The sequence below is a fragment of the Ananas comosus genome, linkage group 13, assembly GCF_001540865.1.
Source record: "Ananas comosus cultivar F153 linkage group 13, ASM154086v1, whole genome shotgun sequence".
In the NCBI taxonomy this organism is placed as follows: Eukaryota; Viridiplantae; Streptophyta; class Magnoliopsida; order Poales; family Bromeliaceae; genus Ananas; species Ananas comosus.
The window spans coordinates 4,362,882-4,388,202 of record NC_033633.1 but is presented as its reverse complement, the minus strand read 5'-3'; the positions used below and the strand labels follow the sequence as shown (position 1 = coordinate 4,388,202).

General features: G+C 40.0%; 1 protein-coding gene across 1 annotated transcript; it reads left to right on the top strand.

Moving 5' to 3' along the window:
- On the top strand, nucleotides 18,541-20,458 carry LOC109719131 (cytochrome P450 94A1-like). The gene has a single exon (XM_020245662.1). The coding sequence runs from the start codon at nucleotides 18,918-18,920 to the stop codon at nucleotides 20,226-20,228; it is 1,311 nt and encodes a 436-aa protein (XP_020101251.1). The 5' UTR covers nucleotides 18,541-18,917; the 3' UTR covers nucleotides 20,229-20,458.

The following is a 25,321-nucleotide window of genomic DNA, read 5'->3' as shown; positions in this document are numbered from 1 at the left end:
GCGCCAGTATTGCACTTTTAGAAGCTATATTGCATTCTGTTACTTGGCGTTACACTATTATTAGGGTCTATCGTTGCACTATTATTATACGATTGAATAAAGGAATTGATATTTTTTAAGTGATGTTACAGTAATACGGCCCTTGAGGTGAGCATTAGCCACTTTCTGTTCACGAGGAAAACTAATATTTCGCGAGCATTAATAGTCGGTGACCTAAATGGTTACGCAACCTATATTATAATATATAAAAAGGACTCTCTATGGACTTGGGCAACCGGCGATAATGGAGGTACACGAGACGAGGGGAGAGAGCCGTAGGAGAGGTCGACAACGAGGAGGCTCGATCGTAAGTGTACCATCCAGCAAGGAGGCGTTAAGATTGATTCGCACTATCTGAAATACTGTGCTTTATTTGCGACGAGGCACCACCTCCATACCAGGTTCTTAAATTCTTCTAGATCTTTATTCTTATCGATCGGTTCTAATTTTTTTTCTGACTATACTGTCTCTTTACGAACAATGTAGTGCCGAAACGTCAATGCTAAAGTCCCTAGTGCAAATAAAGTACTCGACATACCCCTCCGAGCGAGCCTTCTTCTCTTCACCATTTCATATTCCGTTAGAGGAACAGTAGCATCTGCTCTGTGCGCGTGGATTTGCCAACTAGCTTTAATGATGATTCTATACTTACTGTAAAATGAAAGCCTACTTTTGTTCAATATTAATGTTGATGCGAATATTACAGTTGATGTTCTGAACATCATATTGTATGCAAAATGTATATTATATGTTGCATTTTCGTCAAAGACAATGTATAATTTGCTTGTATATTAAGAAAGAGATCCCTTTCTTTATATCTTTACATTCTTACACCAACGATTTTTCTTGCAATGGTTAGAGACTCGTTGCACCATTTAGTCAATTTATTACACTAATTGGTGAACTACCACACAATTAAGTTTACAACGTTGAACGCGATTTATTACACCATTTAGGAAGTATGATTTTTAAAGAGATGTCTGACTATTATCTTCTTTAATAAATCAGGCGTTTTTAAACCATTGCACTGGCTATTATCGGCGTTTAAACCATTTTAAAGAAATGTCTAACTATTATCGGCATTTAAAGGTGCACTATTATTATATCCACCTCTCGAACGCACCCTTACAAGCTTAGTACGAGTCTTTTTCAAACCATTGTACTGGTATTACTACCGTATTGCACTCTTACAAGTTTCGTTGCACTCATTTTTAAATCCGTTGCACTGTTATTAACTCCGTATTGCACTCTTATAAGCTTCGTTGCACTCTTTTGTAAAATATTGTTCTGTTATTCACACTGCCTTTCACTTATTATACAGTTAAAAGAACGCGTGATCTTTTATGAGAAAACTTTACACAATCGTTAGCCGTTATGTCGCGCCTCTCGAACTCCGGACCCCGCCGGCGACCGTCCACCCCCGCCGCCGAGCTTTCCGGCACGCCGACTCTTATGTGGCATATCGCCGACCGTCCTACCCCGCAGCCGACCGTCCTGCGCCGCCGACGCTTCGCCTGCATTTGGAGGGGACGTCGTTCATTTGCACTTTTAAGTTCAGATTATATTAAGAAATAGAGAAAGTAAAATTTTGACTGGTTATGGCGAGGTTGCACTGGAGCGAGCCTAGAGATGCACTGTTAGAAGGGCGGTTGCACTATTATCCCTGTTGCGGGGAATGCAGTTTTTGTTATTTATCTTGAGAAATTGTATTAAAGTCTTAAAGCCGAACAGCAAACAGCGGGGCCGGCGAATAAAGGGGCGAATGTGGTCCGGGTTCCGAGAAATGAGCGAGGTTGCGTAAGGCGGAAGCAGTGCATTTAATGCGCGCCAGACCGTAGGGCAGGGCAGTATATATATGTCAAGAAATACACATGCGGCTTTTGTATACGAGGGGCATTTTGATCCGGCGGACGAAAAAGTGGACCGAATCTGCAAAAATAAAAAATGTGGCCCGATTTTGCAAAAGCCCAAAATAAATAAATTTTTTATGCAAATTGGCCTAATTAAAAAGTAATAAATAAAACTTTAAAACAAAAGTAGTACACCGGGTGCACCAAAAAAATTCCGACTGCTCCCCTGTATGGGACAGCAACAGGGGCGATGGGCCCGCGTGCCTCGGATGCCACCCGGCGTCCATCCGGGAGTGGCCCGCACAAACTTGTTTGGGGCCATTCCCCCTATAATTTTTGTCCAATAATTAGGATACGTACACGTACCCACCAGTGATCTTTAGTTTTGTCGCGAGTCCACAATAGATGAGGTGACGTTCATATTATTTGTTAAATGCACTATTAATTTTTTTTTTGATTAAACAGGGAAAATGCACTAATAAATTATAGATGGGCATCTGTATAGCTTGGCCTATTACAACGCGTGGCCGTTACTGGTGAATTAGGCCTGAACTGTAGGGGTGAAAACACATTAGATATAGTGAGACATTGAACAAAATTATATTTGTAATCATATATTTTTCAGATATGAATTTGGATTTGCATTTTTATTGAATGTTAAACTTTTATCACCATGTTCGTTAAAAATAAATTTAGATATAGTGAGATATTTCTTCGAATTCGGATATGAATCAGATTAAAATAATAACATATTATTTCATGTGAATTGGATTGAAATACAAATATTATTTTAATAATAATATGTACTAATATACGTATAGGAATATGAACTAGAATTAACAACAATATAACTTAAAGTTTCAAACTTATCTTTATATTTTTATGTACTTATATTTTATTGAATAAAATCTAAGATTAAAACAATATAAATACAATTTTAATATAAAAATCATAATAAAATAGATCAAGAACTAAAAAAATTAACTTATATATATATATATATATATATATATATATATATATATATATATATATATATTAACATAAATGTAAATATGTAATACTATTAAAAAATCCGAATGTCCATATTCATTTCCTCTTTTTTTTTTTTACTCGCTAAACAAAATTCACATCCATATTCGACTGAATCCGAATATTTTTAATCCAAATGCAAATTAAATTGTGTATGGGTTTGAATATAGTTTTTATTATCAAAGTCCAAAATATAGTTTTTTTTTTAAAAAAAGGAAAGTTTTTGAAGCAGATATTTGGGAAATCAGAATCTTTGTGATCTCGGCAGGGGGGTGGTCAACAAAATTACCGGCCCTCTGCTTTATATTTTTGCTCTAAAAATAATCAGCGAGTGCGCATTAATTACTTTAACCCTTTCCACAACTTTTCACCACACCACTTTCATTTTCAGCCAATTTGTATAAAAAATACACTAGTTTTGCGATTTTGTAAAAATAGGTCATTATTTTTCGAACCGTATTTCAACAAACTAATCAAAATAGTCTTATTCCTTTTTTTCTCTTTTTTTACCTTCATTCTTTGTTTTTTTTTCTCTCCGACCCCTGTTGCCTCCTTTACTGCCACCGTGGCCCTCGGCGACGGTAAACAGGGCGGCGCCACCTTCTCTTCCTCCATCTCCTTCTCTGTCGAAGCCAACGACCCTCGGCAACGGTAAAGAGGGCACCACCGCCTCCTCTTCCTCCATTTCTACCTGTGCCTCCGCCTTCATCGATGCCGAAGAAGGAGAATGAGAACTTGGAGCAGGCCCGGGTGAGAGTAGTGGAGTGGACAGAGGCGATGAGGTTGTTGCCAAGGAGGTGCCCACCATCCCTGAGGGTGAGGAAAGAAGATGCGCCCATATCCAAGAAGCAAACAAAAATGTAGAGAGTAGAAAAAAATAAGAATAAAAAGTAAAAAAATTTTAAAAAAAAATTCTCTTTGAAAGATCATTATATATTGTTGCTGCCATCAAAAAGTCTAAGAATTAGATAAAAATAAAGAAGAAGATGAAGATTGCACAGTTAAAATAAAATTGCACGTACTATTTTACAAGAAAATTGCACTGTTTAAGATGAACATTGCATTCTTTGAGATAAAAATTACACTTTTTGAATAAAAGTTGCACTCTGTTTTAGAAAAAATTGCACTCTACTATTTATGGCTACCATCCTCACCAACGTGAGCCTCTCCACCCTGTGCGACCGCATCGGAGCATCGAAACCCGGAGACGACCTACCTCCCCCACGCGATGCTCGCTCTATTCCCATGCGGCAATGGACTACAGCAGGTTAGAGAAGTTGAATAGTAAGGAGCAAATCCGGAGCTTGCGTAGGAAAAGTGCGGGGCAATTCGGCACGGGAAAAGTCGCTGGGGAGGGGACGGGCTCGATCTCGAACGCTTGGTGGGCACCGTGGCCAGCCACTTGATTCCCCTAGTGTAGCAGCGGAAGCGGTGGAGGTGGCGGACATGATACATAATGGTGGCGGTGGAGGAGGAGCCCGGGTAGAGCACAGGTGCTGCGAGGCGGCAGCGGCGAAGCAGGAGACGTAGTTGATAAAGACAAGAGAGGGGAAGGGGGAGGGTTGCGGCCGCACTTAAAGAAGGGATCAAGGGAAGAGGACTCAGATTTGGGCACATTGCGGCCGCACTTAACGATCTTGTTGAACATGGCGCCGGCTACAGTGCCGGCGGTGGTGGTGGTGGTGGTGGTGCCGCCGCGTGGGAGTAAGGCGAGCCGCGTGCGGGGGTGGTATGTCGTTTCCGTGTTTCGGCGCTTCGATGCGGCGCGCGGGGTAAGGAGACTCGCATTAGTGAGGATAGTCACCATGGGAGGTAAAGTGTAATTTTGTCTGAAACAGTATAATTTTTGTTGAAAGAGTGCAATTTTTATTTTAAAGAGTGTAATTTTCATCTCAAAAGTGCAACATTCATATCAAATAGTGCAATTTTCTTGTAAAAAAGTATAATTTTATTTTAATAGTTCAACCTTCATCTTCTTCTTCCTTTTTTCTGATTCTTAGATATTTTGATAGCAGCAACTGTCATGCCCCAGGGTCCCTTTTATAAAGCAATTTCAAAAGGAGGCTAATTTAAAAACCAATGACTCAGCGAAAAATACGCAGATATTTTTTTTTGAAACCTTGACCTAAGAGATGACAGACCCGCCACAAATACAAATAATTCACTGTTCACATGGACAAAGTCTCCCTGTATTTACACAGCGTCGCATATAGTAAAAGTCACAACCACAACCAATCACAACAGTACGTTCACAATATTCACCACATCCGACAACTATAAGTTGAAAGTGTTTCCCACCCGAAAACTCATTTTTTGAAATACTAAATATCACGAAAAGCCAAAAAATCTTTTAAAAACTATTTTTCACATGAAAACCTTTTATTTTCTTTGAAAACGAGTTATCACGAGGGGAAGAAACCATTTTCATAAATCTACATAGCGTTTACAAAATAGCTTTATTTATTATTTCTAACCATGCCATAAGCAAAGTAAAACCAGAACAAGACCAAATAAAGCTAAACTAAACCACATGAAGTCTAAATTATTTATCAATAGAAAATGGGGGTGAAATTTAGAACCGAAATGCCACCAGGTCGATACCTCTATCGCCCGTTAGCTATGTCCTCACGCCTTGTCCCGATTCGTGCCTTCGAGATCACCTGAAACAGGGGGGGTGAGAAACCAATAAGGGTCTCCCAGTGGGTACCGCAAGCTGACGAGGGCGAGTGTACTCATTGGTAACCGAAAGAATAGTTATAAAAGGCAATATAGTAGCTAAGTAAAAGATGAAGTAAGGTACATGTATAACTACTGCTACTGTGAGTAAAATGTATCAACCAAAAAATAGTCCCAAAGTACCCAATCAAGATTTGCCATGTCGGTCTAAAGACCTCAGGCAAGTGACATGCTCCTCTAAATAGCATATAATCCTAGCATAAGCTCCTGAGCTCATTGGTCAAAGCCCGACCACTTTTTTGGAAAAGATTATCGTTGTAGTGGCTAAACCGCTGGTGTACATAAAATGCGTACGAGTAATAGCGATCGATACAAATATGATCAGTAGCCGTCGACAAGTAGCCAACAATCAAACCCCTTAGGGTATACTGATCGAATAGGAACAACGAGGGTCATAGAACCGACCAACTAGGTCACACGGATGTCACAAATCCACGAATATAGTAAACAACCGCTCTACTTCTAGATCATAACAAGCGAATATAAAAATAACTAAGTAGAGCAACATGCAAAATGGTTGTATGGTGTCAGGCTCAACAATTACAAGTAATACAAGAAATATAGAAAGAGAAAGTAAAAGGAACATCATCGAGCATGCACCAGTAGATCGACTTCCGATCGAAGTACCCACATGTATCTCTGTCGTGTCTACCCCTAATATGTGCAAGACAATCAACCAGACCTACAAAGTGTCCACAAAGTAAATGTCTTAATCCTACTAACTCAAACACAACACTCATAATCCCCCAAAATTTACCATGGAATCGGTTTCCCAAGACCGATCCCCTTAACTCGCCAAAAGTCCCGGAATCACACTGGGACGCTGTCGGGACCACGAAGTGTCTTGAAACACACAGACTCATGCCATGAGTCACCCGTTGACTTGAGACACACCGATTTAGGTGTCCCGGTAGCTAACATAAGATCTCACATCGAAACGATTATCGTTGGATAATCATTCCGATCCGGATTCCCGAAAGTGTCAAATTCTACACCAGAACCCCCCGCCGCTCACTCGTCATCTCCTGACACTTGAGATGACGCAGGTGGCCAGCCAACATAGCTTAAACCCTAGGCATTCCAATTGTGTCGGATGGAATCTGAACCGAAACTGCATTCCGCCGATGAGTTTCGCCAGAAAGACGCTTTGAAATTGTAATTCGGCTTTCGCAGAAAATTCCAGACCTTGGACAATCAGTCCAGAGGTCGCAAGCAGTGAATACATATTGTCTACAGTAGTACGTAGTGCAACAATTGCACAAAAGCCCCTAACAATCTCAATAATCACTATAATATATGCAATTTTGAGAAGATTGAAGCTGTTACCTCGATCCGAGCACTTTGGAGGTCAGCCGAGGCATGCGTTGACAGATCTCATCAAGGTGAAGGCCATGCTTGCTGTCCGGAGCACTGCCACCCACTATGGAGTGCGCGGCAGCAAGCCAAAGTTCTATAGGGAGTGCGCAACGGGAGCGACAAGGCCGTAATCGATGATCCAGGCTTCGTTTACAACAAAACAGGTGAGCACTGTGAACAGCATAGTCCAAGGGTCATCGTGCTCACCTCCGGAGGTGTCGGATTAGCCCGGGTCGCCGGAATAGTGAAAATAACCCAAAAAGCCCTAATCGGGCTTGCTAGGCCAAAGTGGGCCAAGCCCGGTCGGCGGCAGATTGGCGGCGGGTGCGCAGATGGCAAGAGGTTGCGGCCGATGGGAGAAGGTCGGCGCTCGCGATAGCCAACGGCGGGAGGCGGCGACGGTGGCGTGGGGACAACCCAAGCCCGCACGAGTTAGGACTAGGGTACAACTCCCTTCTCCGGCCATGGCAATAGTTGAGGTCATCGGGGGAGGGTCGTGGGACTCCTTAGGGACCGAGAGGGAGGAGAGAAGGTGGCTGATGGCGTCAGTGGAGGCGGTGTAGCTCGGTGCAGTCGCACCTGCCAAGGATTGCAGCAAGCTTGCAACAGCCAAGGCGGCGGGGCTCGAGGGCGGTTGTAGCCAGCGGGGGAGGCTCGCCGGAGGTCCGGGGTGTTGCTGGTGGGGAGCCTCAGAAGTGGAGGTTGCTTCCTAACATGTCCTCGGCAGAGAATGAGAGGAGGGGTTGAGAAGGTGATGGTGGAAGGGAAAATGTTGGTGGCAGTGGCGGCGGTCGGGGAGTGCGCAGCGCACGGAAGGGTGAGAGAGGAGGCGGCTGGGGCTCGAGCTGAGGGATATAAGGCTAAGGTTAAGGTTTCAAATGAAGAAAACCCTAGATATCACCTATATAAACAAATGGTATAATTACAAAAAGCTCTCTCAAATAAGTAAAATTTCAGTCCGGCCCTCCACAACGCATGTAAAACACGCGTATGCACTTCCATGTGCGATTTGGTACATAAAATATAGAGGGTTTCGCAAAATCTCTGATTTTTTTATTTCGACCCTTTCTCGGTAATCGCGCGATTACATGAGATCTGTCTGTCAGATTTGCAAATAGACTGCGCCAGCGCTTCCGACACTGCCAAACCATGCAAATCACGATTTTGTTTCACCTAATTTGGTCGCGTATTCGCGACAATTCCATCCTCTCTCCATCTCCATTAAAAACCACAACATATGTATATATAATTTATGAGTAGGTCTTGTGTGCTATTAGGAGCACGAGGCCTCAGTACTCCCAAACCGTTTTCGATGATAGAGCTTTCGAATCGACGATCGACTCCGTTAGACTTGATCTAGCATATTTGAAGTATTTAGAAAATAAATTTTGCGATTTTTCGATATCATTTACCTAGCGATCGAAAGGGTTCAAAATTAACAGTTGAAAATAAAAATCTCATAAAAAGTGATGATATAACACTAAAATTTTTTATCAGAGATATTGACCTTGTTGTAGATAGTATAAAGAATTTTCTATCAAATTTTTATCCGATTTGAATACTTTTACACCGTTAAACTTGCAAACAGCATACATCAACGATTAAAAATTATTGATTTTGATCCATTTATTAAAAATTAAGTCCAAATCTGTTAAATTCAAAATAGTAGTTCACTGTTGTAAAAAACTTAGTCAATTCCGATTCGGTTTGAGCCACTTTAAATTCAACTACAGCCTGAAATTGCTAAAACAACAAATTAAATCCAAAATTTGTTTGTTATCATCAAAATTATTATTGGAAAAAATCTAACAATCTCCCCATTTTTGATGATGACAAATAATTTGAAAAGGTAATAAAAAATAGATAAACTTCCCCTCAAAATAAGCATTAAAAGAATCCTTCAATTAAAGTGAAAGAAACATTTAAAATAATATTGAGATAACCTTTTCTTCTCCGTCTTTGTTATCATCAAAAAAATTAATTTAGAAAGATGAAGGAGGATAAGAAAAGGTTATCTCAATATTATTTTAAATGTTTCTTTCACTTTAATTGAAGGATTCTTTTAATGCTTATTNAGAAACATTTAAAATAATATTGAGATAACCTTTTCTTCTCCGTCTTTGTTATCATCAAAAAAATTAATTTAGAAAGATGAAGGAGGATAAGAAAAAAATTACACAGAAGGTCTTATACGAAAAAAAAAAAGCGGTCGAAACGAAAGAAAAATCATAGCGATAAGAATCCACCAAAAATATTATAAAAAAAAATAAAAAAAAATAACAAGTGGTATCAGAAAAAAAAAAAAAAAAGAAAAAAAAAAAAGAATAAGTGCTATTGGAGGGATGATATTCTACTTAATGATTTATGCTCATGCTTCATGTTTTCCATTGTTAGAGGATTTGTGCCTATATTGTGATATTTGCATTGTATATGCTGTGAGACATGTGACAGATGCCGCAGGATAGTACGACGGTACTGGACAGGTATTGGACAGTGAAATGTATGTGATTGTGCATGAAAACAATGTATAGAGTGATCTTTTTGATCATTTGATTGACTATAGCCTACATGAGCCATAGTAAACTTGACAGAGATATTATAATACTCGGTGGAGTCACGCCCCTCAAGTGCCTCTCCAAAGGCTTGCAGTTGTTATAAATACGCTCGATAGACTGCATGTTAGCGAACCATAAGTCAATGTGGTACCGAAGATAAGGCGGGCGCAGGCTTGACTCGACCTATGAGTCGGTTAGTACGATTACGTTATATATATACTTCATATATTCATCTAATATGATAGTTGATGCATGATATATGATGCATTGCTTCCATTTGTTAGTTTAGAGGCATGATAGTATATTTCTTTCTAGCTAAGTGTTATGCTCTATTATTCTCTCAATGTGTTTACTATTATTGCCTCTAGCAGATCTAGTTGATAGGTCGTCATTGTCGTCGACTTTACCCACTTGGGGGACTACTGTTAGTAGTTCCCACGCCCTCTTGTGATTTACTTTTCAGAACCCTTAGTGCCGGTGTCTGATCAAGGTAAGGGTATCACATAGTATATCATAGTGACTTCTACCCAAATTCGAGAGTGAAAGAGAAAGACCACCAACTAGACTAGCTAGATTTGTTTTAGTTATAGACTTCTAAAACTTTTGTTTGCTACAAATTTTATTTTGTACGCCTCATGCATGCAGAGTGCATCCTCGCACACACAGCGGATCCATTCATGCGCCCAAGGGCTTCCTATGTGAGCCCAGGGCATGACAAATTAATGTCAATCTGAATACAATACAAAATTCATGAACATTTATAGACTAAAATCTGATATAGGCTTGAAACTTTAATGGAACTAACTATAAGAAAAATTCTTACAGAAATTCAAATTGCATTTTTTTTTTTTTTTTTGAAGATGCTTGTAGGCCTCTTACTCCAGAAACCTATTGAATATAAAATAATACAAATATTATTTTCTAATAACTTTTGAAAATTTGGTTATTTCAAATGAAATAAAAGCACGAAATCCTAGTTTGAATTCCATTATTAAGCTCTTGATTTTCTTGAACTTCCTCTAATTTAATATAAGTCCATATCTTGATGCTAATGTTTTTTTTCATTTAATTCAAATCTACAGATTGCACTGATACAAATATAACAAAAAGTCTCAAAATCCAAATGTAAGAAAAGTATATAAATAAAAACACAAATCTCTAATCGTGTACTCTTTAGGCGTGCATGCACAAGTGGAGATACCAACCTCAATCCCTACATTATTCTCTTTATTCAGCAACTAACTACTGTAAGCTAGGTTATGTTTGAATGTGGAAATAAGATATCAAACAATTTATTTGGTGTCAAGATTTTTGTGTAATTGGAATCTAGGATTGTGATTTTTGCTCATTGAAATGTCTTTTTTTTTTTTTTTTTCGAGAGAGAAAGGTAGCATGCTACCCGTTTCGTTTATTTCATTTAGAAATAAACTTAGCTGGAAATGTGAATCAATTAGGATTCGAACATGGATTTCGGGTACCAACCATCATGTCCTTTGCCACTTGTTTTAGGGACGGTTGGTCTCATTGAAATGTCTTAATGCCCATGAATTGGTGGAACAGTATATTTTATCTGTGCAATGATTTATCTCATTTAAACAAAAAATGACTTGAAGATCTAATATAGTATTCACTATAAATATTTAATCACACTATTTATCTACCAAATATTATATATTTATTAAATAAATTAAAAGAAATACTAATTATTAATCAGGACATAAAATTCGCCCAGAGGCAAAAGATGAGCGGCAAAATAACTGATGATGACTGATGATAAGTAGAACCAGAACCAATAGTAGTGGAACAGCACATCCACCATGACAGGCTTCTATATATATACCTATCAAAAAGGCCTCATATAAAGAATTAAAAGTAGCACGACATTATTGATGATCTTCTTATCCAGTTTTTGTTGAGAAAGTCCATAAATCTTGTAATTAATTTTATATTCCAGTGTTAAAGTTTTATTTTAATTTAGAAATTTTCAGACTGAATCTCAATACACAATTATATTGCAAATTGGCCAATTTGCATAAAAAATCCATTAGTTTTGCGCTTTTGTAAAAATAGGCCACCTTTTTCAATTTTGCAGATTCGGGTCGAATTTTTAGCAAACTGACCAAAATACCTTTATATTTTTTTTCTCTCTCCTCTTTTTTTTTTCTCTCATTCTTTTTTCTTTCTCTTCCCAGAGAGCGGCGGAGACAGAGGCGAAGGCGGACGCGGCCCGCTTCGTTTTTGTCTCGCGCATCCTTACCCTCGCCCGCGCACCCGCTGCCTTCCTTGCCTCTGACCCCGCCGATGCCGCGCTGCGACTTTTTTTTTCCCCCTCTCCGACCCTCCACCACCGCCTCCAATGACGACACCTATCGCACCCTCTCTCGCTCTTCTCGCCCTTTCCCTCTCCCTCCTCCTTCCTCTCCTCCGCCGCCTCCGACGACGACGCCTCTCCGCCGACATCGGGGCCGCGGAGGTGCTGCGGCACTGCAGCCTTGGAGCGGGGGGTCTTTAGCGGCGGCGTCGCCGGCACCGTGGCTGTTGGAGGAGAGGTGTGACAAAAAAAAATTGTAGAAAAAGAAAGAAAAAAAATAAAGACAAAAAATTATATAAGAAAGAAGAAGAAGATGAAATTGCACTGTCAAAATAAGATTACATTATTTTAAAATAAATTTGTACTGTTTTAATAAAAATTACACTATTTGATATAAAAATTACACTATTTTAGAATGAATTTTACACTCTTTAGACTAACGTTGCACTATTTAGAAAAAATTTGTATCATTTCTTTTCTTTTTCTTTTTCTCTTTCTCTTCTTCTTCTTTCACTGCTGCCTTCCGCCCACCTGGCTCGAGGTCTCCTCCAGCGTCGAGTCACGTACGATCGCACCCCGCTTCGCACGTCCCGCGTGGGGCCGATCGCGCTGCCGCTCTCCTATAGGCCTCGCCACGGAGGTCGCCAGTGACGAGGGCAGCTTCGCCGTCCATGGCGACGGCGACGAAGTACTCGCCGACAGGCTCTAGGGCCGCCAACTGCCCCGGAAGTCGCCGGCGACGAGAGCGCCTCCCCGCTCCAGGGCCCTCCTCTCCCTCGCCGCCAACTGCCTCTCCCTCCTCCACCTCCTCGACCACGACGCCGACGCCAACGCCGCCTGGATCACCCCGCCAACCTCGAGGCCCTCTCCGCCAACGGCCACGGGAGAGGGAAAGGGTTGGCCGGGCGGGCGGGAGGCAGCAGCGGAAGAAGAAGAAGAAGAAAAGAAAGAAAAAAAGAAAAGGAAAAGAAATGGTGCAAAATTCTCCTGAATAGTGCAACATTAGCCTCAAGAGTGTAAAATTCATTCCAAAATAGTGTAATTTATATATCAAATAGTGCAATTTTTATTAAAATAGTGCAAATTTGTTTTAAAACAATGTAATCTTATTTTAACAGTGCAACTTCATCATCTTCTTGATTCTTATATAGTTTTGTCTTTATTTTTTTCTTCTTACTTCTTCTATAATTTTTTTTTTATCACGCCTCTACGCTAACGGCTATGGTGCCGGCGACGATGTAGCTAAAGGCCCCCCGCTCCGAGGTTGCGGCACCCAACGATCTCCGTTGCGCCGATGTCGGTGGAGAGGCGTCGTCTTTGGAGGCGGCAGTGGAGGGGAAGGAAGCGAGAGAGGGAAAGGGCGAGATAGGCGTCGTCGTAGGAGGCGGTGGAGGAGGGTCGGAGAGGGGAAAAAAAAAGTTGCAGAGCGGCCTCTGCGGTGTCAGAGGCGAGGAAGGCAGGGGGTGTGCGGGCAAGGGTAAGNGGGCCGCCTCCGCCTCCGCCTCCGCCGCTCTCTGGGAAGAAAAAGAAAAAAAGAACGAGAGAAAAAAAAAAAAGGGGAGAGAAAAAGGTACAAGGGTATTTTAGTCAGTTTGTTGAAAATCCGGTCCGAATTTACAAAATCGAAAAAGATGGTCAACTTTTGCAAAAGCGTAAAACTAGTAGATTTTTTATGCAAATTGGCCTTGCAAATTTAGAGAAGCTCCATAAAGCGAGAATTAGGGGCTTCCCAACAAAATTGTGCTTCAATTCGAGTGCAACTTGGATGAAGAGCTATTTAATAAGTTTTTATTGAGCGAGTTTGGTGAGCTTTGTGATTTATCCTAATCCGAGTATTAAATATTTGTTTCAATTTAAAAGTCTTTTGACGGCTAGGATGTCAACGGGTCGGATTCGGGACGGATTTTTAAAAATTCGAATCCGAACCCGACTCCAAACCCCAAACCCAAATCCAAATCCGAACCCGACGGATTTTAAAAATCCATATCCAAACCACAACCCGACCAAAAATCCGAAACCCGAACCCGAAAATCTAAACCAGAAACAATTATTTCTCTTTTCAATATTTCAAAATATATTATGTTAAATTTAAATTTTTAAAATATAAATTCAAATATAATATCAAATTTTTATATACATATTATATGTAATGTGAAATAAATTTGGATTCGGGTCGGGTACAGTCAAAATTCATATCCGTATTCATATCCGTCGGGTTTTAATTTTTGATATCCATATCCGAAACCATATACACTTAGCATCGGATAAATTCGCTCCGTTCGGGTTCGGGTTCGGATTAAAATATTGGGTATTTGTACCCATTGACACCCCTATTGATGGCATCCCAACACTATTGGAATTAAAACTTCTGTAGGCTCTTCTACTAGTGAAATTAAAAATTAATTTCTGAACCTCTCCTTAGGCAGTAAGTCTTTATTTCAAATCATGTTTCCCGTCTACGCACAGCTCCGTTTACTACAGCAAAAAAATTGTTAGTTTCTCCCTTAAATACTCTATTAAAATAAACACTTAGCTGCTCAAACCAAAAATAGAACTGATATCAATCAAGTCTAAAGGATCTTCTGGTGATAGAAGATTCACAATATTGTTGGGCTAAAGATGGAGGATTAGGACAAGTATACAGAGATATATTTTCTTATTTTTTGGACTACAAAAATTATATTCTAACTATACAATTTGCATGCCGTGTTACTACTTGCAAAAGTAAGCGACATTTTTTTTTATTATATTTTCTTATTATATACAAATATAATTTACCTGCAATCTTAAATAGAACCCAATAGAATGTGGATCATCACATGATTAAAGGATGTAGCACCACAATTCAATCAGGATTTATTAATCAAATAAAAAGAAACAAAAGAAAACTTCAGGGTCGTCACGGAAAGGCAACTGAAACCTTAAAAAAAATAAATTCCTAACGTAAATTCCTTATTTCAACAGAGTGGGATCAGGACCTCCCATTGTCCAAGGTTGTTGCGCTACCCCGTGTCACGTCGGACCATTGTCCTATACTGCTAACGGTTGAGCGAGGCAATAAGGGAAGAAAGAAAATCTTTCGATTCGAGGAGGCCTGGCTCAATCACGACGGATTTTGAACCAAAGTGCCCGGATGGTGGGCGGAGGGAGCGACGAAAAGCTCAGTGGTGCTTACGTTTGCAGCGAAATTGAGACACTGTTGACAAAGGATTAAAGAATGGTGCAACAATGAGTTCTACAGTATTCGAGAACTTAAAAATTTTTTAATGGAGGAAATCCACCAGATTGACATAGCAGAGGAACACGGAATGCTGACAGAGGAATGCGTCGCGAGAAGAGAGGAGATAAAAGTAAAACTGCGAGGTGTTCTTAACGATGAAGCCGCCTTGTGGAGAGCAAGGGCTAATCAGCACTGGCTACGCGAGGGGGATAACAACACGAAATACTTTCATAGTATTGCTAATGGGAGAAGACGGGCCAATGGTATTGGCGACGTACTGATAATGGGCGTGTTTATCAATCAGAGGATGATAAGAAGAAATACTTTTTCCAATATTTTAAAAATCTTTTTACGGCTGATGCCTCAGCCCCGCACTCCTTCGGCGATTGGAGCGATCTATTTACCTCAAGACGGGTTTCGGCCCCCATGGCCAGGCGTTTAACGAAGAAGTTCAGTGTCGATGAAATAAAAGCAGCGGTCTTTCAACTGGGTAGCGATAAAGCACCGGGACCTGACGGCTTCCCGTTAAGATTTTACCAAACTTTTTGGGACACTCTAAAGGGAGACCTTCTCAACGTGTTCCAGGAGCTGTACGAGGGCAGGACTTCAACTACTCCTCTAGACTACTCCTTTATTTGCTTAATTCCCAAGAAAGAAGGGGCGGAAAGAGCAAATGAGTTTTGACTTATCAGTCTCATTAATGGTATCCAAAAGATCATCTCGAAGGTCCTGGCAAATCGGCTTGCAGCTGGTATGAACGAGCTTATCTCTCCCTCCCAATTCGCAATCTTGAAAGGGAGAAACATTACCGACACGTATGTCACCGTCTCCGAATTAATTGGATGGGGTAGTAAGGAGGTTACGGAGGGGGTCGGCATTAAAGTGGATTTCGAAAAGGCTTACGATAGGATATATTGGCCCTTCCTCTTCAGTATTCTCCGATGGTGGGGGTTCGAGGAGCAATGGTGTGGATGGATCGAGCAATGTGTATGCAACGCTAAAGTAGCAGTTTTGGTCAACGGGGAGGCGACTAACTGGATCAAAACTAAGAGGGGTGTACGACAAGGGGATCCTCTTTCACCATTTCTTTTTCTATTGGTGGCGGAGTGCCTCGCTAGACTAACTGACAAAGCCACAGCAAACAACCATTTCAAGGGTTTTGGTCCTTCAATTGAGAGTATAACAGCAGTTACACAGTTTGCGGACGATATTTTCTTTTTCTCCATGGCTAGAATTCGGTATATGAGAAATCTGCGACTGATGTGGAACTTATTTGAGTAGGCGTCTGGATTGAAAATCAACAGAGAAAAGTCCGAGCTCTATTACCTAGGACGGACCGAGGGCAAAGCGGAGAGACTCGCGCATGTGCTTGACTGCAAAGTTGGTACCTCCCTACCACTTACTTGGGGTTCCCCCTCTCAGCTAAACCGCCCACGAAAGAGGTGTGGCGAGGGGTTATTCAGAAATTGCAGCACAAAATCGATGGATGGCAGGCCAAACTTCTCTCGAGAGGGGGTAGACTCATTCTGGTCAATGCGGTGCTCACCAACCACTCTACTTTCTGTTTGTGTTCAAGGCACCTAGTTGGGTGATCAAGTGTATCGAAGTATTACGCAGAGATTTTTTCTGGAGCGGTTAAAGCAACTACCCTGGCAAAGGGTGCCTGATTGCATGGAAGAACGTTTGTCTGAGTAAAAAGGCAGGTGGACTAGGCATCCTAGATGTAGCTATCATGAACAAGGCGCTCCTACTCAAATGGTGGTGGAGATTTCGTACTGTACCTCACCTGCCATGGGTTAAAATTATCCGAGCCTTATTTTACCGCAGAAGAAAGCCGTTGTGGAATGGGAGAGGATTCAAGCCTCCATCACATTGGAAAGGAGTTTTAACCACCAAAGATACTTTCAAATGGGGGACTAACTATAATCTGGGCAATGGGAGATCGGTTGACTTTTGGCTGGACAGATGGTGTGGGGATACCACACTTCAAGCGTCCTTCCCAGAGGTATATGCGCAGCACGATTGCAAACCAGTTTTGGTTAGGGACTGCTTTGGATGCGAAGATTGGAATTGGGATAGGATCCTGGGCGTTGAGCTTTCAGCTCCTCCGAGCCTGCGGTCCACCCTTTCGGCGCTCAAAGTGAGGGTTTCTAGTTTTTATATTGGGAATAGGGAGGATAGGGGTGGGCTGGAGATGGGACAGCAACGGTATTTTCTCTGTCCAATCGGCCTATCGGATGCTGAATGACGGAGACACGAGAGATGGACGGGGTTATCAGATTTGGAGACTTCGAATTCCACTTAAGATTAAAGTGTTCTGTTGGCTTGTTCTAAAGAAAAGAACACCCACGGTTGACACTCTTAGTAAGAAAGGATGGATTGGTTGTACGGTTTGTGCGCTGTGTGGGGTTTTTGACGAGTCGGTGGACCATCTTTTCACCCAATGCGTCCTCATCAAATTTACCATGGTCATGGGATTCGAGGACGTCCAGCTGGAGGATCTAGGTGATGATGTTCATATTGTCTGGGATAGGTGGAAGGGACGGTATGGTGCTCAAAGTAGGAGGAACGGGCTAGCGGAATTGGCTGCATGCTAGTGGATTATTTGGAAGGCCAGAAACGACCTTATCTTCCGCAACATACAGTTAGACCCGGCTCAGGTAGTGCGTAGGCTCAAGCAAATGATTGATTCTTGAAAAAATCTTTTATAATTACGAGTGTTTTTTTTTTTTTTTCACCGTGAGGCCCCGGTTGTCTCATCTCTGTAGCCTAATTCATATTTTCAATGGATAAAGCAGATAACATGCTATCAATTCTCAAAAAAAAAAAAAAAAAAAAATCATAACCTCCTTGCGCAGCAAGCAATATCCTTGGCCCTTGGGAACCCAAGCATATGTCCAACTCATGTAACCCATCTCCGGAACCATTATCCTATTGTTTATTGCAGCACCTACACACTCATTGCCAATTTGCACTACAAGACAAAAAGCAATTGAGGGACGCAAAGTAATAAAAAAGAAAACTATATATATAAACATTATTTGTACATTTCATTCTTGTATATATAAATTTTACACCTTGTGTGCATTCAATGCGTAGGAATGCTTCAGTTGTCGTATAGTACGAACTCCCCTCTTGGATGAGAGGATGTAGATCAAACACATTATACAGGATATGTGGCTAGTAAAGCTCTTCTTTCCTTTTTTTTTTTTTTTTTTTTTTTTTTTGCCAAGTAAAATATATGATAATTATTTGTGCGATTTATTAAAAAGAAAAAAAAAAAAAGAATACAATGTAAACTTGTATTTCACCACACAACGACAATCCAACAAATTTGCAATTAATGAAACGCATCCTAATCTAGATTAAAAAAAACTAAATTTTAAAAATACAATTATTATCTAAAGTTGCTAATTCCACAACACTCGCAGAGAGAAAAGACAGAAAGAGGGCCGTTCCAAGCTCGCCAAAAAAAAGAAAAGAAAAGAAAAAAAGCCCATGAAATACATTATCCCAGCAATGTTTTGTTTAGTATTTATATATACACCAAGTATTCCTTCCTTGCCGACCAACTGTTTGTTTACTGAACTCAGTGAGAAAGAAGATATGAGCTCTCCACTCTCCCGCCGCTAGTTCTCCTCTTCCTTCTTCCCTTCTTCCTCTACCTCTTCGTCTTCCGTCAAGATCAATCAAGAAAACCCACCATCTACGGCCTAAAACCCTACCCACTTCTCGGCTACCTCCCGCAGTTCATCAAGAACCGCCGCCGCTTCCTCGAATGGACGACTGAAATTCTCCTCGCAAGTCCGACGCGCACGATGGGCTTCCGCAGCCTCGGGCAGGTCAGCGGCATCATCACTGCCGACCCTGCGAATGTCGAGCACATGCTAAAAATCAACTTCAGAAACTACCCCAAGGGTCAGCGCACGTGCGCCTTGCTCGAAGATTTTCTCGGCCGCGGAATCTTCAACTCAGACGGGGAGCATTGGAAGCGGCAGAGAAAGCTGGCGAGCCACGAATTCAATACGAAGACGCTCCGCAACTTCGTGGTGGATGCCGTGCAGTTTGAGATACAGTACAGACTGCTCCCGCTGCTGAAGAGAGCGGAAGAAAGAGATGAGGTCGTCGAGCTGCAAGACGTTCTCGAACGCTTTGCGTTCGACAACGTCTGCAAGGTGGCGTTCGATGCCGACCCCGCCTGCCTTCGTGAAGACGGCTTTGCCGGCGCGAACTCCGACTTCATGCGGGCCTTCGGCGAAGCGCAGTTCCTCGTCGGATGGCGGTTCATGGACGCACTGAAGGTGACATGGAGGATCAAGAAGCTTCTCAATGTCGGATCGGAGCGGCGGATAAAAGAGGCCATCTCGATCGTCCACAACTACGCTTCGGACATCATTCGGTCGCGAAGGGAGAGGCCTTTGGATCAGAAGAGCGATCTCCTGTCCCGATTCGCATCGTGCGATGACCACTCAGAAGAGTTCCTCCGCGATATCGTGATAAGCTTCCTCCTTGCAGGCCGCGAGACGACGTCGTCGGCACTGACATGGTTCTTCTGGATCGTATCTACGAGACCCGATGTAGAAATGAAGATAGTTGAAGAGATTAAATCAATCAGAACCAGAAATCCAAATTCGAGCAAGACTTTCAGCTTTGACGAGCTACGCGAGATGCACTACTTGCACGCCGCGATATCAGAATCGATGAGATTATACCCTCCTGTGCCTATGGATACGCAATCATGCGAAGAGGACGATACAATGCCGGATGGAACGTTCGTGGGGAAAGGATGGTTTGTGACATACAGTGCTTATGCTATGGGGAGATTGGAGAACATATGGGGCAAGGATTGCGAAGAGTACAAGCCGGAGAGGTGGTTGGAAAACGGCGTTTTCCGGCCGGAGAGCCCGTTCCGTTACCCAGTGTTTCATGCGGGGCCGAGAATGTGCTTGGGGAAGGAGATGGCTTATATACAGATGAAGTCCATTGTGGCTTGCGTGTTTGAAAGGTTTCAGCTTGTTAGTGTTGTGAAAACAAAGAGCACTCCTGAACATGTGCTCTCGCTAACACTAAGAATGAAAGGGGGTTTGCCTGTTCAGGTTACAAAGAGAGAGGAACAAAGGGTCTGTTAATTAAGGCTGTGAGTGTTTAGTTTTATAAAACTTCTTGGGACAAAAAGCATTGCAGTTTTGTAACTTTTGTTTGCACTTCTTGGGACAATGTAATATTCCAACAAGACTCGATAAGAGTCTGCTGAAGCAACTGTTAGATGAGAAGAACTTACAGAATTGCATGTCTTTTGTGTACCTTATCTGTGGTTAAAATGGATTTTAAGAACAATACCAAACAGGGTGTTGAGGCAGAGAAGAGTGAGAGCACACTTGGGCTTGTGTTTGATTGGGTACTTGAGATATCACACTATTGGCTTGAATTAAAAGAGTATTGGATGGACTAAGGGCCCATTCGTTCCCGCTGTACGATGCAATGCTTCTAGGCAAGTGCTATCTGACTATGTGAGTAGTAGTTACTAATGAAAAATATTACAATTTACATCCATCCATTTATTAAGGGTTTAAAAATCTCTTTTAGCTTGAGCAATGCCACATGTTATCCTAGGAGCATGTTGTATATTTTATACATGACTCATTCAAAGGCTAATATTTTTGTGCTAGTCTTATCAATTTTTTTTTTTGAGGGGCAATTGGTTATATACTTCTGAAAAATTTTAAAAATTTTAATTTATGCCTCTTAGAAGACTAATATTAGAAATACCATTTTTACAGTCCAAGTTATTTCAAATATATCCCTGGAGTTAGATTCTATCAGTCAATTATTAACAATAGCCGTTATCTCTGTAAAATTACTATTTTGCTCTTTCAGATATGCCTTTCTATCATCACAATTTTTTCTTATTTGTCCCTAAATTAGGAGCATAAAAAAGTATTTTGATTTTTTATTTTTTCAAATATACCGTTTTACTATCACTAACTTTTCTTATTTTGCCCTTAAGTTAAGGGCAACTTTTCTTGTTTTGCCCTTAAGTTAAGGGCAAAATAAATATTTTGATTTTTTTTAAACTCTGATAGACATTTAACTTACGTTTAACCCGAGATAACTTAACAGGTGGTAACTGCGAGAGTATTTTTGAATAATGGAGGAACATATATACGAGGGGTATATTAGAAACAAAAAAAAGAATAAATTAAATATTTTCGAAGTTTTGAGGGATATAGGCAATTATCCCTTTTTATTAATATAAAAACCTAATTGGGGTTTTTAAACCCTTAGAGAGTGGATGTAAGATGTGCACCCTATAACTAGGGAAGACTATTTGGCCGGTTCAATCGATTTTTAATAAAATAATGGACTGAACCAATTTTTTTCCGTTTTACAATTTCCTGAATTGAACTATGATCGAACTATTAATCCACACCGAAAAACCAACCAAGCAAAAGTTTGGTTCAGTTCGATCGGCACAATCGTTTGGGCCTTTCTAAGTTGAGCCTTAAGGATTATAATATAGCGAAACAATGTAGATTTGTTGGTTTGAAAAATTCAAACCATTTATAATAAAAATTTAATTCATACTAAAAGAATCATAAGGAAATAATAGTAAAAATTTTGTTAGACTAAAAATAATTTTTATTTTACTTTTTAAAATATTTTAAAAGATTACATATAGTTTAAATTCCAGCCAAAAATTTGAGTCATTTAATCAGTTAATTCGGTCGGTTTGGATTTCAAGGTAGATATCTTATATAAGATAACGAACTTTGGCTAAATTGATAAAGTACAAATTAAGTCGGTTGGACATAATTGAAGTAAGTTTAAAGGAGTTTAGATTGAGTATGGATTGAATTGAAATTAATTCAGATCAAACAGAATTCCACAAAAGCAAGGTCTGGATTTTGGACTTTTCGAACGCTCGGACTAGGAATTTTGGTGCTCAAAATGCTTCAGACTGGTTTTGTGGGTGTCCTGATAAATTTTTAGACTCCTAAGCCAAGAGTTCGGGTGCGCACATACACCAACCATTTAGGCACCCGAATTATCCTGCGGGTGCTCAGATGTTATTTTGGATGGTCCCTTGTGGGCTTCCGAAAAGTGTTTTGGATCCTTTTCCTGAGAGCACTCCTAGTAGGAAAGAATAAACATTCGGATACCCTAGTCCCTTTTCGAGTGCCCAACTTGTGAAATTGAGCGGACAAACGGGCGCCTGGATACTCTTCTGGGCGTAGTTACGTAAATGAGGGGCACTATACACCTTCTATCAGGTGCCTGAAAAATCAGATGAGCACCTGAAACCCTACGCACAGATTAGGAATTGGTCTATGCAAATAAGAATTTTTGGGGGGTTTAGTTTCTATTGTTGAAACCGTGTTAATAGGGTTTTCACAGTAAACCCTAATTTCACAGCCATTTCACCCCTTTTCACTCTCTCTCTAGAAGAAGAGGAAACTATTTTTGTGTGCTTGGGGATTGATTTCATTTGGACTTGAATTGGAAAAGGTCTAGAACTTCAAGAGGAGGCTTTAGGAAACTGAAGGCAACCCCCTCGTCCACGTTTTGCTCTCTAGAAGAGGAGAAATGAGTTGGTAATTTTAGGATTTTGGTCTTAGGGTTTTCAAATGGGATATTTAGGGTTCTAACTTTGTTAGAACAATTTTTAGGGTTTCTATGGGATTCTTTGGAGATCAATACTTGTCTGCAATAGGGATTTAAAGCAAAGGTGGGGAATATCATAGAAAAGAATTAGATCTTCCTTTTGTCCATTGTTTCTTAGATTAATAGCATGTGAAAATATATTAATTATCGAGCTACATGTGATTTTAGTGCGCGCTAGGGAAAACTTAGGATGTTGACCCTCTTGTATGAAAATGGGACGATTGACATGTAATGAAAAGTGAACCAAGGATATAAATTGAACATGGTTCGAACTTAGGTTAAAATATAAGGTGAAACATAAAGAACAAATATATGCATATGTAGGTGACCATGTGAACCTTGATCATGGGTTAAGCAAAGTGTGGCATCTAAGCTTAGGTTGAAACCTAGGGCAAAAATAGTGACATTGAATCTAGGATGAAACCTAGTATATGAGATATAGTAGTATGTGAACTCTAGGCTAAATGCAAACTAGAGAACAAGTACGTGTGTGTGGAACACAGTTAATAATTCTAGGAGTCGGTGAATTTAGGGTGTCATGATGAGTTATATCATGACCTTTCAAAAGTGTCCTAGGGAGTGCCGATCATCCTCAGCTCCCTTGTGTGCATTAGGAGGGTCGATCACCCTCGACTCCCACTATGTATCGGAGTGTTGATCCTCTTGACTCTATATGACAAACTTGGAGGGACGATCACCCTTGACTCCTAGTACCAATTAGAGAGTAGTACGATCTTTTTCAGCTCTTCATAAGATATGTGTCTACCAATTGGATAGTGAGATCTATCTCTTTCGGCTCTCCATGAAGTGTGTCTATCAATTGGAGAGGAGTGCAATTTTCCTTGGCTCTCTATGAAGTGTGTGTTTATCAATTGGAGAGCAGTACGATCTCGCTCTACTCTCCATGAGGTAATTGAGTAGAAATAATTATTAAAATAGATGATTAAAGACATGAGATAACTGAGTAAACACTTAACCAGTGGCATAGTAGCATCTTGAATACATAAGGTATTGTAGTCATAAAATTTAATTTCTACATTTCTAATATAGAGATATTTGTTGTTATCATTATCTATCTATTAATACCTCATTTGGACTGAATGAGTATAGGCACCATTCTCGGTGGTTACACCTGCTAAAAACTATATGTACTTCTCACCCCCTATGGTTTACTATTTTTCAAGTCTTAGCATCATCGGCGAAGCTTGTGAATGCAGCAAGAAGACCGCGGAGCAGTAGACCTAGAGAGGGGTCTCGATGTACCTCCTTTACTTTTGAAAACCAAAGCATTGTAATATTATGGGATCAAACATATAAACTCTAATGAACTTTAGCTTTTGTGAAATGTTACATTTAGTTGTAGACTTTAAAGTTGTTAAAGTCGAATGTCTATATTAGTAGTTGTATTCTGATATTATATGTATATATATCGTGTATGATTGTACAAGTTGACGTATGATTTTGCTTTGTACCAGTAGAAAAAGTTTTGCTCATTCGGTCGGTTCGTGCGCGTGCTCGAGTAGGTCCAATTAGCGGTCTCATGGCATGACAAATAAGAATGGTATCAAAGCCTAGAAAAAGTTTCTAGGTGGTTTGGTAGGAACATAAGTCTTAGCATTACTATGTTTGATTCAGTTTATAAAATTAAGTAATTTAACAACAAAGTGTAATCTATTCTAAAATTGCCCTTAGTCATATTTGGCAAAAAAATTTTACTGTTTACAAATAATAATTTTTTACTAAATTTTATTTTAAATAATTTAAAATTTAAATTTACATTTTATTTTTTAATTTTAAATTTTAATTTTAAATCTGAATAAAAACATAAAATTTAATATTTTAATTTAAAATATAAATATAAAATTTAAAAATTAAAAATTAAAAATTAAAAATTAAAAATTAAAAATTATTAAAATATAAAATATAAAATTTAAAATTTAAAATTTAAAATTTAAAATTTAAAATTTAAAATTTAAAATTTAAAATTTGAAAATTGAAATTTTAAAATTTAAAATTATAAATTAAAATTTTAAAAATGATGTATTGAAAGGGTTTGGGGTTCGAAGGGATAAACCTGTAATTTTACATACATACAAGATAATCCACCATCAGTAATACGAGATACCCACCCCCGCTCTGTAATATTTTTGGTGCAATCCTGCACTATTTGTAATGCTTTATTACTAACTAAATTACATACTGGATGAACCAAACGCAGTAATCTTGACAGTATTGCCTGTAATCCTATCAGGATAACCCGAACCAAACGCACCCTAAAGATTTAAGCAAGTAAGTGGTGTGTTGACTTTAGTGGAAGTAGATGATTAGGTCTTGGGGTGCTCCCAAATAAAATATTGGGGACTAGTCGACGGAGATGATCTCTTCGTTCTTTCGATAATTACATTGGCAGTCGACAATGCAATGTCCTGAATGAGAGAAAGTGTCCCTCAAGAACTTTCACTTCATTGGGTCAACTTTTATGTTCATGATGTTCGACTTTTGAGTTGCCTAGGTACACGTGTGTTTTTCCTTGAGTAATATTGATGAGTTATTTGGTGAG

Coding starts and splice junctions, on each gene's coding strand:
- LOC109719131 (XM_020245662.1), top strand. CDS start 18,918: ATGGGCTTCCGCAGCCTCGGGCAGGTCAGCGGCATCATCACTGCCGAC.